This window comes from Cololabis saira, chromosome 22, assembly GCF_033807715.1.
Source record: "Cololabis saira isolate AMF1-May2022 chromosome 22, fColSai1.1, whole genome shotgun sequence".
Lineage (NCBI taxonomy): Eukaryota > Metazoa > Chordata > Actinopteri > Beloniformes > Belonidae > Cololabis > Cololabis saira.
In genome coordinates this window covers 18,563,850-18,579,385 of record NC_084608.1, presented here as the reverse complement: position 1 = coordinate 18,579,385, position 15,536 = coordinate 18,563,850, and the positions used below count along the sequence as shown (strand labels likewise).

Here is a 15,536-nt window from a genome sequence, read left to right as displayed (position 1 = left end):
ATCGGGATATTGCATAATCGGGATATCGCAATGTGTATCGTATCGTGGCTCAAGTATCGTGATGCGTATCGTATCGTGAGGTCCTTCCCAATACCCACCCCTACTTCCATTCATATCAAATCCCAATAAAAAAAGAAAATATCACCTCACATTTTTATTGCTGGGTTCAACTAGAAAGTTAAATGAGAAGCGATAGACTGCAGAAGAGGAGAGGAGTTGCCACAGGCCCGAACATACAGAATAACGACACATCGAGCTGCTTCCACCCACCTCCATCACGCTTTGCACCCACTGGTGACATGACATGTTGTTATGATGAACTATGACTGTATGAGGACTTGAGTTGATGCACAGCCCAGGGTTATGCAAATGTCTTACACATGCACCATTGCTCTCACGGTCTCTACTCAGGTAAATTTAAATAAAATGTTAGGAACATTAAGCCAAAGAAAAAAGAAAAAAAGTAGGCAATGCCTGAAGGACCGAATGTTGTCGCTTTAAGAGGCAGATGAAGCCATCAGCGTTACGTATCTCATGTCTGAAGCTGGTTTTTGATTACAGCTGCCGAGCAGCGGCTCTTTATTAAAAGTAAACTATCACTAAGTGGAATCTGTTGATGGCCTTTTTCACTTTTGTTTTGAGTAAAACTCACTCACGACTGAACCAGCACTGAAACATCAGACTGCCCTTTCTTGCAGTAAATGCCATTTATGCACATTAAAAAAGATGCTTGTTGCGGGTGAAAATGAAGCAAAACAAGTAGGGCATCCATTTGTGTGTGCGTGTGTTGGTGTGAGCATGTGTGAATCCTGCTCATGTATCGCAACTTCAGATTCCCATTCCTCCGCTCTCTGGAAGGCATTCACCATCATTTCCCCACACAGCATGTCCTACTTGGAGCCCTCTGAGATTCACAGCTGCACGGCGTTCACCTTTACCTATGGACGATGGAGAAAAGCCCTCCCTGTATCTCTTGCGGCCTCTGTATGGGAGTGTTTGCTTATTCTCTGCTCAGCTCTTTAAAAATGTATAAGCCCGTTCGTGCCCTTCTGCCAATTATCTCACAAACTGGGACGCGGTATAATTCAGGAACGGGTGGCAGAAAATCATTGTGAACAAAACAACGATCTCACTTTTAGAAAGGCAATTACCGACAGACGGAAGAGAGCGAAATACGCAGAAAGGCCATCCCATGTCAGCGGCAGGTTGAATACCTGCCTGTAATCCAAAGGCTTTCCCCTGCTCCCTCCTCTTGACCCACACAAACGCACACCAGCACACTCCCGCTTTGTCTCCTGACCCATGCCTTTCTCCTGACTGTATCGACCTGTTTGGCTATGTCCGTTTCCACAAATGGATGCTGAATTAATCCTAGTTTGTGCCGCCCTGTTAGAAGCGGTAGCAGAATACCGGCGGGAGTGGCCGCGTGACGTAACCCCGCAACAATACTGGGCATTTAAACTGAGGCATGACAAGCATGAGCCAGAAAAACAAGAGAGTCAGAGCTGATTAAAAGTCGTCTGAAGTTTGATGAGCTGAAATTTGACTATAAAAACTGAAAATGTCGATGAGTTTAATTGAAAACCGTCAGTAGTAGACTATTCAGAGCCCACACTGAACATTTTGAAACACTGTTTGCTCCAAAACAAGCAATCACAGCATGTGAGCTCCACTTGAGACCACATTCAAACATAAAACTTTGCCACAGTGCTGTCAACCACAGCGTCCAAAGCACACAGACATAAAAAGAATCCCGCTAAAACCCAAAGTTTGCTCTCCAGAAGAACCAACTAACAGGACAAACTTGACTGCGTGCAGAGAAATGTTGAGATTTTGATGCGCGGGTGCACATATTCTACTTGAAGTGAAGCAGTCACAAGAAATTATATAAGGAGAGGAAAGAATAAAAGCTTAAAGGAACACAGACTCACATGCTTCAGCTGGTTCAAAATGGCAATAATGTACCGCAGCCAAGAATAGAAAAAACTCCTACATGAACCATGATCCAATCAAGAAAAACTCACTAACTGTTTTAAAGACACGACTGAACCGTTGATACGGATGGGATTAGAAACAGGGGACATTTCCTCATATAACATCCTATAACCTCATCGCATGCCTGAGAGACAAGATCATGAAATGTCTGTCTAACCAACAAATATCCAAATATTGAATATTTACCACATGAACCGATAGACAGATGTCTGAATGTTTGTGTCCAGCCTGAAACTATTAACAGCTGGCCTGTAAAGCAGTTATAAAATATAAAGTGCACATAAAGCTTAACAGTGCATTACGTAAGTATTTTCAGCTGCAAAACGTGTGTACATCTAACCATGTACAGCAAATGTTCGCAGCAGCGTGAGTCGGTGCAAAAGGCCGATAATAATTGATTTTGGACACGCAGATGGTCAAATATATCCCCTAAAACACATATCAGTGTGGCTACTTGTGCTTGATGGCTGCGTCCCAGTACATGGACACGACGATGCACAATTGTACTTACATTTATGTGTTTTTAACAGTTTTGAGGCAATATTGTAACTCGAATACAAAAGAATGAGAAACATTAGTGTTTTCATGGGATCTGTTGACAGGTTCTGGCATATCTCCATCTTGAAAACGAGCTCGAGGTCTATAAGTGCAAACATGTTCGTGTGTTTCATGGATCCTCGTGCTCTGCCACGATACATGTACAGGACACCAACAATATAAATGCAAAAGGATATTTTAAACTGAAAGCTAGTCTGGCTGCCATGCAGCAGCGTGTGAACTCCCCACTGTGTTCTGAGTGAAGGTTCGAGTGTTTATAGTCATCAAGTGTAGGAGTGAGAGAAGAGTCGGCCCACACTTAGTTCCTCTGTGGTCTCTCAGAGGATGGGTTGCGTTATGATCTCCTGTGAATGTTTGAGAATCTGAAGAAGGCTGGCTCATAATTACTGGCTGGCTTTAATTGTGAGTAGACGTGAAAAAAAGATGTAAACCCTCCTAAATAATGCTGGCTCTTAAAAATGTGCCTGCCATCCCAGCACAGCATCATAAACACCAGGATTGTATCTGTCACGGCATCAGGATCAAAATTAAACAAGGAAGTTGAGGTGTTGCTGCCCAGTTGGCTAAAGCATAGGTTGTTGGACCTTTACATGATTACTTGAAATAAAAATGAATAGTCAAGATACATTTGGCATATAGGGACAAAGATTTAATTTATTACCTAGATGAGAAATATTTGTTTCAGAGATTAGCTTAGTCTGAAGGCTGAAGTCGCCAGCTAGCGTTGTGCGAGGGTTAAATGTCCCATCAGACCCTTAACTTAAAATGATTTTCACAATTTCAAACAACTAAAAAAAATAAAATAATATTAATACTAAAAACACCAAGAAAAGACTAAATTACCATACAAAGATATAAATAAATGAAATAAATATACTCACGATTTTGGTCATTGAGGGGAAAAAAATGACATCGGACGATGAAGCTTACTAACACCTAACTTCCACGTGTTTTCCAAATATTCCTGATGAAATAGTCGCAATGCCCCTCGTGTTCATCGCAAGCAAGAGCAGCTCATTAAAGGCGACAACTTAATCATGAGAAATGGGAAAAGAACCTGATTTCCTGTGTTTTTCTTCGTTCAGTTGACATATTTACGGCAAATGTGGAATATTGACCTACATAAAGGACATGAAGTGACAAGTCTTTAACTAAGTTCTTTCATATTACCAGTAGCCTTCACATGTAGTCAGTTCAGATTCAGTACGTGCCGGTCAAACAAAACCATGCATGTTAGGCTTATTGGTGACTCTAAATTAGCCATGATTGTGAGCGTGTGTAGTTGTTTGTACATATGTAGCTCTTTGATGGACTGGCGACCTGTCCATGACGTGCAAAACTGACAACAGTCATTCAGCAATATTCCTACTCCGCTGCACTACATTTTAGATGTCTGTTGTTGCTAGTCGGGTTATCCCTCTGCCTATTTTCTGTGTTTGGTTGTATAATCCAAGGCAGTTTCTTCAGCATCCGTTGGTACAGCTCCCTGGAAATGACAGGCGAATCCCGGCCCTGACCCTGACACATTAGGACCAGATCTGGGCTCATTTCAGAATGTGTGGCTCATTCACAGCATCGGCAAACGCTCTGTGTGCCAGACATGCCCCGAAGCTCATAAAGCGGGCCAAACGTAGCTTTTGATATGTGTTGTATGAGCCAGATGTGGCCCAGAATTCGTGGGCTGCTTTTGACATCGGTAATGGCCCAGGAGCCAAAGATCCAAAGAAAATGAAGATTGAGTCCACATCTGGTGTATGTGTGGTTGGGTTTAGGCAGCTCCACTCACCTTTAGTCACTGCAGCTCAACAAAGCCCAATGTGGGCCAAAAGAAACTGCAGATATGGGACAAGTTTGGGCCAAACGTTCTGTCTTCATGATTGAAGGAACCAGACCAACTCTTTGTACCAAGGAGGAAAACAATTAGGACGGACGGCCAAGCGAAGCCAAACATGCTTCAGAACAGATACGGGATGGTATCAAAAAGGTTTTTAAAGAAGCGGAAAACCAAAAAGGTGGCATATATTGTCCACTCTCATCTTTTCGTTGTTTTTAAAAGATTCAAGGTCGGCCACAGAAAAAAAACAACTTTAAAGAACGCAAAATGCTCACAAAGAAAACCAACTTCAGAGAAAAAGCATCTGAAAAGAGACAGAAGAATCGCATAAAAACACAAGTAAAAAAAGGCACAAAATTATGTCAAAGATGAAAGACATAAAAACACATAATAACTAACAGATAGAAATAAAATTGAGACAAAAAGCAACAAAAGCACAATATAAACAAACCAAAAGCATAGAAACAGAACTCGTAGCTAAAATAGTAATCTTAGGAAAACATAAGTATAACCTCCTTTTAAGCACGACCAGCAAACACCTTTTAACACTTAGGCATGATGAGATGTACAAACCATAATGGCTACTTACAGTGGCAGAATCTCTGAGCAATAAAAACACACAACAAAACATGTATTTGCTGTTTAGAGCTAATGTTCCATCGCTCCTAGTTGCTGGGAATGATTATAAACCATAGACTGATGCAATGCTGCATGTTCTGCTTCAGACGTCCACGCGCTGAGTGACGGGTCCGCGCCACACGTACGGTTAACAAGCTTTTCAATCAAAGAGCTTATGCTTGAAGGAAAACATTCAACTGTTCCCAATAATCTGCCCACTATGGCACTGGACTGGAGTAATGAAGATGTGTTTGGAAACATCTAACGCTCCAACACGTCCCTGGAGGGCCAGATAATCAGCTTTTCTGAGCAGCTCTGGCTGCAACACACTCATAAATCTGTAATAAGGACCTGCACCTCAGGGCCCAGAGTCCAGCTCCTCTCTCTTCTCGCTCTCGGTCAAAATGCTGGACCGAACATTGACTCCACAGTACGCACACAAAGCGGTTTAATGCGACTCTCCAGGGAGGTGGAAGCCTCCAAGACGAGAGCAAACCCAACACTTGAGCATGGTTGTGACAGCAGACCGCTGTACGCAGGAGAGAGGCAGGTTGGGCCGGAGGAGCCGGGACCGCCACAGCTCACAATACTCCCCCTCAGTCCCCTGCAGGTGTGGTCCTCACATCATAAACACTTTATTAATGTGCAGCAGCATATTCCAGGAATAACCTCAAAAGCCAAGTGTGCATGAAATCACAGGCTTTTTTCCAGATTAATATATAATTACAGCTTCAGTGTTTGTTTTTTTCCTCATTGCCTTTGGGAAGGCAAATAATTCCTAACCAAGATGACTTGGAAGGAATAATATTTTAACATGCCATTAGGCTGCTTGAATCTCAGCATCTGCTACTCCTCCTTGTCTATGTTTCCTTTCAGATGGCACATTTGATCTCATTTTTTTGTAAGAGGGCAGAAGGTGCACTTCAACCCCTGAAGATATTTAAAGAGTAAAGGTTAATGGTCCCAGTATAGTATACAGTTCAGTGTTTAAACTGTCCTGTTGCAGCTACAACTGAAGTGAGGACAGGACAGGATCCCAGTTTGTTCAGAAGAATGCACACTACTGAGCCTCAGACAGGAAAACCACACGTTTTTTTGTTGTTTTCCCAAGAAAGTGGTTTTTAAAAAAGCAAACAGTTACTCAACGCACTTGAGGGTAAATTCAACAAATGCAGACGGCAGAAGCAAGAAACAGCTCTATCCTCGTGTGACGCTAGATCAAACTTAGTCGCTTTCCGGGATACACGACGCGAGTCAAAGCCAAGTCGGTGAGGCCTTCCAGAGAGAAGGGCTCGCTCCGCCGTCGCTGCATTGCTGTGGGATCACGGCCCGCCATCTCTCACCCTGCGAGAAGGAAGGGCTAAACTCGGATTTGATCTAATCTGATTAAGGCAAGCGGCTCGTCCACTGACACCTGCCATTCCTGTGAAGTTATCGGGGAAAAGCCTGGGTGATTTACGGAGCGAGAGCGAGAGCGGCCGGCCTGCGCATGCACCCCCTCCCCCCCATTGTTAGTCCAGCAATTACCTCTCATTGCATCAGACCCTGTAAAATAAGGGGCTGCCAAATGAAAAGCATAATATAGCTTCGGAGAATAGAGACTCTTTTTGAAATAAATTGCTTTAAAAGAGTGCAACTTTTCTCTTTCATCTGAAAAATAAACATTATGATGTAAATCACGGCTTGAGCTTGTGGCAAGCGATGCAATTCATATAACATACACGCAAAAGTGACTTTATGGTAAAAACAAAAATACATAGCTTTGCACCAAGCTTGGTGTCACAACTGAAATAACCCATTTTGTATCGTATATTTGGAGACAAATAAAATAGTCCAAATGTGTAAAAGAAATATGCATAAAGTAGATTGAGAGGAGTCTGAGAATATCCTATCTGTGCTCTGAAATATTCAACATGTGAGTGCGTATGTGCAAGTGTACTTGTTTGAGGTTTCTCTGCAAGCAAATCACAGAGACAAGTGCCGTTCACAGTCGTGTGTGTGTGTGCTGTCATCTCTTGTCAGGGGCTGACCCTGGACCTTATCCTGCCAGATTAATTGTCAGATTCCACGTGTCATCTAGGGTTTAGTGTTCAAGTTGAGCAGGATGCTGAGGAAAAGAAAGCGTGGGAATTCTGCCCAAGAGATCAAACGGAGCTGCAAAGGAAGGACTCAATAGTTTAATTTTTCTTCAAATAAATTCCCCATTGCCAGGGAAGGAGTGCAGAAAGTACAGTGAGCTCCTGAGGGGGATGAATTCTGGAAAAGTGTAACGGCACACAAATCACAACTAATCTTGTCAAAACAAAAGTTACGGTTTCAAATCCAGATGATGCTTTCTTGTGATTTAATTAAAGGTTATCCAGAAGATTTGCCTCTTGTTAATCAATTAGCTTTAATCAAGGCAAAAAAAGAAGTCCAGATTGTCTTAATTAGGTCTGACTGTGGGGCCAATGAGTCAGAGTGGTTCATGTGCTGGATGTCAGAGCTGTTCAGAGGTGGGTGATGCAGGAAGGTGACCTTTTTCTCCAACAGAGCGCTGGGTGTTGCAGGAAGCTGTGGTCCCTCTGGCCTCCAAGCACCCTGTGGCTCAGGGGGATGGATGCCGACGGGGGGGTTGGGGGGGGGGGGGGGGGGGGATCAGAGCATATGTGTTTTTACAGCCATCCATAAAATTTTCTTCAGTATTCAAGTAAACAATAAAATGGATACTCAGGAGACACTGGTCAGTGGTAGGAGAGGGGCTCCAACGACTAATGAGAAGCCCTCTTAAAGTTAATGAAAACTCTCTACTCAAGAGGGGGATTTGTAATCTGTGTCATCACTACAGTGAAGTCTGACTCACACAAAGCAACACGGAAAAATGTGCTTTCCTTCAGCCTCTGTAATCTGCAGAGCAGCTGTTGGGTGCTTGTTTTCAGGCACTTCTTGCACAGTTGGAGATTGACATTTTTAAACAGTGTTTACACTCTCAGATCATATGATAATGCACGTTATTATGATAGCTTTGCACAAGGGGGAGCATTTTGCTTCAAAATTAGATTTTCATTGTATCATGGGAAATAATTGCAAAATATACACTGTTAAGACGGTTGCAATGCCTTTTTCAATCAAAAAAAAAAAAGTCCCTTCCAAGGGCCCAATATGGCCATATTAAATTGGTTTAATGTGTGTGTTTTCCACGCCTAATTGTTTATCACCAGTTGAATTTGTTTGCATAATGCATACAGTCAGTGATGTCGACATTGGGGAGTGGAGCAGGCCCTATAATAATCAACCCTCAGGAAACCTCACGTGATATTGGTAATAACATTTGAAAATCTTATCTGCCTGGCTGCAAAACAAATAAAGTTACAGCATGTTCCCAGCCTCATAAAGGCCAGGCCAGCTGAGGGGTCTGGCTGTAAAATGTCCCCCCAGCTTTCAGCTGAACAATGGAGATTTGCACGTCGATATTGTTTTTTTTTTTTTGCTGTTGCGGTCCGGATCCCCGGTTTCCTCTCTGCACCGAGGGGGGCTCCAGATTCCCACAAAATAAATAAATAAATACATAAATGCGCGGAGATTCAAGCATGTCAGAAATGAAAACGCCAGTCTGCTATGAATCACCATTTCTGTGCGCCTCGCTTACCTTTATCTTGACCTGAAGAAATGCTCTCCTCCTCTTTCGGATTTGCAACCTGTGTTATTATGGACGTGTTGTCCATGGAAACGAGATGGAAGTGCGCTCTCGGCTTCACCGTGTTATTCCTTGGCGAACATTACCAAGCGCGCTCCGTCCTGGCTGTGCGCAGGCTGCGAGACGGTCCACCATTAAATTCCCATTTTCTTTCTTTTTTTTTTCTTTTCTTTTCTTTTTTTCTTTTTTTTTTGTTATTACTAAGAGCGTTCAGTCCTCTCAAAAAAACAGCGCGCAGATGTCAGCGAGGAGGAGCGGCCACCGCGGCAAAAAAAACAGAAGTGACAGTGGGACGTGCGGGAGCCAAACAAAGCGCACGTCCTGCGCTGGAGCCGTGTGTGTGTCCGCTGCTGCAGGCAGCATAACCCCCCCCTCCTCCTCCTCCTCCTCCTCCTCCTCCTCCTCCTCCTCCTCCTCCTCCTCCTCCTCCTCCTCCTCCTCCTCTTCCTCCTCCTGCTGCTGCTACTGTACGAGTAGATCCACACACTTCAGTATCAACTGCGTGATTCGGTCCCAGTGTTTACGCAGAGATGGCGACCGTCTCTGTTTCATGCCTAAATTATGGTTCCACGTTAAATCGACGCAGAGCCTACGCCGTAGGTTTCTCGGCGACGCGCACCGTACAGTTGGTGTAGCGCGGAACCATAAATACCCTCAGTCCGCCCACCTCTCCCTTTTTTATGTCCTCAAATCTCGGAGGGGGCGAAAAACACTTCAACTAAGCGCCATAATGAACGCTTTGAAAACATAATCCTTAAAAAAAAAATGAATTAACTAATTCATGTAAAAAGAAACGTAGGGAATTTCAGTGTACAGTGTATTACACCACAATAACAACAATAACGTGCAGTGGATAATCATTATCCCACTACGTGATTACATAAGACGGCTCATGTATTGCCAGGAACGTGATTCTTAAAAATAAGAAAAAAAAAAAAAAGCTTAGTATTACATCACTAAAAAAAAAAACAGATTAAACGATTCTTTTTAACATAATCTGTTACAGAATGATTCAAGTACAGTACAACCGTCTTGTTTTATCTGACTTTTAATGGACATTCAAATATGTTTTTCTGTCTCTTTATTCATATAAAGACGGAAAATACAATAATAATATCAGGGTTATAACAAATAACCGATTGGCCAGTTGTTGGCCATTTTTTTAAAGGTAAAGTAAGCCATTTTTAGCATGGCACGTCTGTTATTGTTGAAGGAAATACCAACAAAGTATGGAGTGGTAACTGATCTCTCCCCCATCCCTCCAATGTTCCCAGAGAAAACATCATAAACATGGACTATACCTCCCAGCGTGTCCCCTCCCCCTGTCAGGGATTGGCTGGAGCATTGTTGTGTTCTGAGGGGGCAGCCTGTCCCCTCTCTGTCTGTGGCAGCTTTATAGAGCCAGGGCTGTTTATGAAGACTCTTCATTTTCTTTTACAGTGGACTCATAAGAGCGACAGCTAGCAGGTGGAGATGATCAATGACTATGAGAAAGAGAGTTCTGGGTTAGATACTGAGTTTAATTGCTTACCCTATCTTTAATAATTACATCAGCCATTAAAAAAACAGAACATATAGGTTGACTACTAGATAATATATACACAAAATATAACAACGTTCAGGACTAAATGACTCTGCAAAAAAAAAAGAAAACAGGATTATGTGTGAACCACAGGATGAAACATGGATTTCACTCTTTTGAAGATGTTTGCTTTTATATTATTTACAAATTTAGGTTTAAAAAAGCAAGGTTCTTGTGTTGTATGTGATTGAACTTTGATAAATCAACAAGACGGGCTGCGTAAGACGGCACAGTTTGATAAATATAATCATAGTCATCCAAAATCTGTCCTACCAACAGCCTGCAGCATGCATATTACATTCTGGCACATTATTTATTGATGAGATAATTACTTTTCATTAAGAAGCCTTTTACAAAGAGAAAACTGGCACAAATTATTGCACACAAGTTTTTGATTATTTCCCTTTTAATCTATGAGAAGTTGAACTTGAACCTCTTTTTCCCACAACAACCATCAGCAGCATACCAGCCTCAGAGTCGTAGTCCTGGATTAGACGGTGTGGCCCTCACAAAGATGTGGGCTCCACGGCATCACAGACTCTTGAATGACAAAAGAAATGCACCGTGACGGGCGAGGGACCCGGCGAGGATGTACTCCACCTTTTGCCTGAATGAACAGTTCTCCCTGGTGCTCAGAGCACCTCGTCTGCATTAAAGGGCTTTGTGCAAGTGTTAGAGTTGGCGCTGTTTGAAAGTGCCATCTTCATTCGTCTTCTTTACTGCATTCTGTATGCAGCTCACTGAAGGTGACATTAGCTTTAAAAGCCCTCGCTCTTTACTTTTAATAAATTTTAGTCAGTCAACTGTCGCAACACAGACTTTAAATGCTTCCTCAATGATAAAACACTTGGCTTTTGGCGTCTGGGCTCCGATCTTATTAATCAATACATCCACCTTGCACATGCTCTGAGAAACAAATGTGATTTGTACTGCGTGAGCCCCGGTGGACAGGGGAGTTAAAAAGGTTTTCTGGTCCGCTACCAGCAGAGATGAATTTGACCGTCGGTCCCTCCTCACATCAGCTGTCTCTTAATGGAGCCCCAAAGATCTCCACCTGAGAGACAAATGTCTGATGACATGGACAAGAGCAAAACAGCAGCAAGTGCACACTGTCATCTGCTGATGCTTCTTATAATTAGGAGGTAATCTTCTTGCTGATACAATGCTCTCACTGGGGGTCGGTTACGTCCTAATGCCTATAACCACCTTAGAGAATATTAACAATGATTATCTAACTAGTCAGTAATTGGTCATTAATAAGTGAATAAAGCCTGCTCTGATATTGGTGATACTCTGCAAGTTTTAAAGCCTTTATATTTATTATTTTAATAAAGAATCAATTTGAGTCTCTCAATGAATGTATTTATGGTGCATGGAAGCGTTTTGTTTTTTCTTTTACATTTTTTTTATTAGCAGCTTTTAGTCAACAGTTTTTATATCTGTGTCCACAATTTTGTGTCAGACTCAATAAAAGCAGCAGCACATGCACAAGAAATTCATTAAATGTGTCAAAATATGTCAAATTTAATACTCTTTTTTTTCCAGAGTCATATTCTAGATGAAACCTGTTAAAGCCCATTTTAGAGCTAAAAGTCACTTTCACGCAGCAATCATGCTATAACATTATGGTGGATATCTCTTCTTTATTTCGTCTCTAATCTCTAGCTGCGCATTCGCAGAGATTCCAGTAACAGGAAGGTGTTGGATCCCTTGGTTATTCACCTGAACATGCTGTAAAGCAAGCCCGTTATTTATTCTTTTCCTTGTTTTTGTGCCTGAACGCCTCTGTCAGACGGCCCTCTGGGCCATGTCGAACACCCCTGTGAATGGACTGATTTTATCTTCTCCACAGAGTTTTGGAGCCATCCTCATGTGGCTATTAAGCCTTTCAACAATGCCATATCAAACAGCTCTCATTTCACCCCCGTTATGCCCAGCTACTACCTCCCAAGGTGGCACAGCTGTGAAACAAAATATTACGCCATTCCACCTCCTGTGCCATTCACACTGCACGGTGGGTGAAATAAAGGTGTTACAGGGGTGAAACAAATGCTGTGATTGAGAGAAAACACACAAACACACATACACATTACATTACCAACACACCAAAATACCTATTCACAATATGCAAACAATAGAAATGGAATTAAAAGAATCTTGATGACATTAAAATAAGTAAAACGTCTGTAACACCATAGAAGACCAGGTTAGTATGGCTTAATATTTGGTTTAATATTTGTTTTTAATTAATGAAAGAAATACAGTTTCAAATAAAGTAGATAGCGATTTTAACATTTACACTACAGGCCATATTCAACCATTCACGCAGCAGTCTACAGTATATAGTCTACAGTATGTGCCATGCCCTTTCCTCCACCTCATGCTCACTCTAAAGGTAAGTTTAGGAAGGTTGTATAAGTGTTAAAATGATTAATTTTGCTGTCAACACTGATTAAAATTCATAAACCATTGTCAAAAGGTCATGTTTTTAAAATCCAGTAGATATTGTGACAGCACGGCAGCCAGTAGTCTGTTTAGAAACACTGAGCGTCTTCGCACTTGTTCAATAGTTGCAGTGTAGCTGCGTAATGAGGCTCTCATCAGCGTAATTATTGGTACAAATAATATGTTGGAAACGGTAGCTGCGAGGTATAAACTCTTGCTCGTGTCAGTGGGGAGTGTCAGGGAGGTGACAATTCATCCAAGGGTAATTAACCACTTCTACCTCAAGTAATGAGACTTTTTGATCATGGACATCAAACACTGTTGATCTCTGATTCTCCCTCTGAGAGACTCTCTGAACAGCTCAGCCACCCCCCCCAAGCTACACATTTCTGTTGCTGAATAATTAAAATACATACTGTCTTGATATCAACTTTGATAGGACACGGATGATCTTTCTCATCGTTGTTAAATATATCTGGTGTGCTGCTGTCAGACTGCGCGGTTCTTGAATGTTTTATGAATGTGGGTGGACTTCAGTAAGAAACTGGAATCACATTATATTCTGTCTCTGAACAGGCCATGATAACCCCGCGTCTGCAGGCAGACTGCACTTAAACACATATTGAGGTGTGCAGAAGTACATGTTTAAGTCAATTGCATCCTATAACGCTGAACATTACATTTGCTGTTAACCAACTGTATCATCTTCATCTAGGAGAGATAGATAATTACAAAACTAGGCATGAAATGTCATAGCTGTCCTTTGCTTTGTTGTTCTATTATTGATTTTAAAAGATTATTCCTATTTGATAACCATTTCTTCAAGATGGACAATTGTGTAAGAAGACATTTGTGGCTAAAGAATCTGCGTAAACAAAAACAACTTTGTTTTTTTAATGTTTTTTTGTATTTCTTTTTTAAACCTCTAATGCCACCTTGTGGAAAAGATCTTAACTTCCAGGAGGCAACATTCATTTAATTGTGATTGTGATGTGGATCCATTTGGATAGATTATGTAACACAGTGCACATTCTGGGTAGTTTTCTGAGTAATCCCTACCATGATATATTCATGCATAATGCATACCAAGAAAAAAATTAAAGAAAAAAGAAATGGCATTGCATCTTTATGTTTATATTAAACTGGAGGAATAAAAACACCATAATAGTGTTTCTTCTTCTTACAGCACTCTCATTTTATTTTTTACCATACTTAGAAGAAAATGCAGCTTTGGCAAAGGAAACCACATTTCTAAATTAGAAAACAAATTCCAGTATAAAAGGAAGTAAAATATCCCTGTGTAGCCATACTTCGATTATTTTACATAAGGCCATGAATTAATGAAAACTAAATTTGATTAAAGCAGCACAACGTAACTTTCAGCTTTTCTGAGTTTGGCGGCATCTTTTGGACAAAAGCGGTATTGTTTTACCAGAAAGAACACTACGTTTCCCATGAGCACCAGCGCGTACTGCTGGAAAACTCCTGTCCCGTCGCTGCATTTGTTTTGATGAGAGAACACGGGACACTTTTCTGTCCAAGTGAACAGACGGAACGCAAAAAAAAAGATGTTAAACTGCTGGAAAGGAACTGGAATTTACCGGGATACCTTAAACAAGGAAGCCAGGGAGCGGTATATGGAGAAAATAATGATTATTAACGTTTGGGTTCATATGAAATCCCTACTGAAGACCCATGTGTTTCAATAAATTTGTATAATAGTACAACATACAGGACATGTTTTGTATCACTCTTACTTCTCTTTTCTTTTTTTTTTACTGCTATATTATGCTGAAGAGGCTCCGAGGCGTGAGCAATATTTTTTTTTAAAGCGACACTACGTAACTTTTCCACCTTAATATCATATTTCCAGAGTCATTGTGATGGAACATCAACTTCCAACAGGTTTAATGACACCTCTGTCATGGTCTGAGGGGGTCTGTATCGCCTTCACTGGCACTATGTAACTTTGAGGAGCATGGTAGGAACCCTGCCACACTAAAAAACTACAAATCGTTACGACTTTGACTGCTTTACGACATACGTCACTTCCCCCTCCTTCCCGATTCGTAGTCGAGACGAAAATGGGCGGGGAGTGGAGCGCAGAGCCCCGCAGAACCTGTTGCTGTGTTGTGGCTGCAGCAGCTCCACACAACAGACGTGGGGAAAAGATCCTAATGGTTTAACTTTTCACCACTTTCCTGCTCGGAGGCAGAAACACGGAGACCAAGTATCTGATATAACAAAGTAAAAGAGTGAAAGAGTCGGCGGCTCGCTTTGGATCGCGGCTGTAACGACCAAACACCGGCTTCCACACAGTAAAGCCTGAATTATGGTTCTGCATTAAATCGACGCAGACTTACGGCGTAGGGTACGTGGCGACGCCCCACGTACGGTGCGTGTCGCCGCGTAACCTACGCCGTAGGCTCTGCGTCGATTTAACGCAGAACCATAAACAGCCTTAAACCACAAACACTCACGCAGACCGGGTCGGATCAAAACACGGGTTTTATTCCCCACTTCGCCAGCTAAACGCAGTTGCTGACCAGCTCTCTGCGGTGCAATTAACCCCAATCTTCAGATAAAACTAGTTTGTTGAGGAAAAAATATTAACTCTTATTTGTAGCTGCAGAGGAAAAAGATAATCTCACAAGGAAAAAAAAAATATTGCTCACGCCTCGGAGCCTCTTCAGCATAATATAGCAGTCAAAAAAAAAGAAAAGAGAAGTAAGAGTGATACAAAACATGTCCTGTATGTTGTACTATTATACAAATTTTTTGAAACACATGGGTCTTCAGTAGGGATTTCATATGAACCCAAATGTTAA

The 15,536-nt window shown here is 41.8% G+C and overlaps 1 protein-coding gene across 4 annotated transcripts in view; it reads right to left on the bottom strand.

Annotated features, from left to right (window-relative positions):
* Positions 1-9,047, bottom strand: part of ctdspla (CTD (carboxy-terminal domain, RNA polymerase II, polypeptide A) small phosphatase-like a) — a 44,054-nt gene extending 35,007 nt beyond the window's left edge. For all 4 annotated transcript variants that reach the window (XM_061713202.1, XM_061713204.1, XM_061713203.1 and 1 more), the window contains exon 1: positions 8,634-9,047. In XM_061713202.1, the coding sequence (XP_061569186.1) occupies positions 8,634-8,709 (76 nt within the window). In that variant the 5' untranslated portion in view covers positions 8,710-9,047. The remainder of the gene's footprint in view (positions 1-8,633) is intronic.
* Between the last annotated feature and the right edge of the window lie 6,489 nt (positions 9,048-15,536).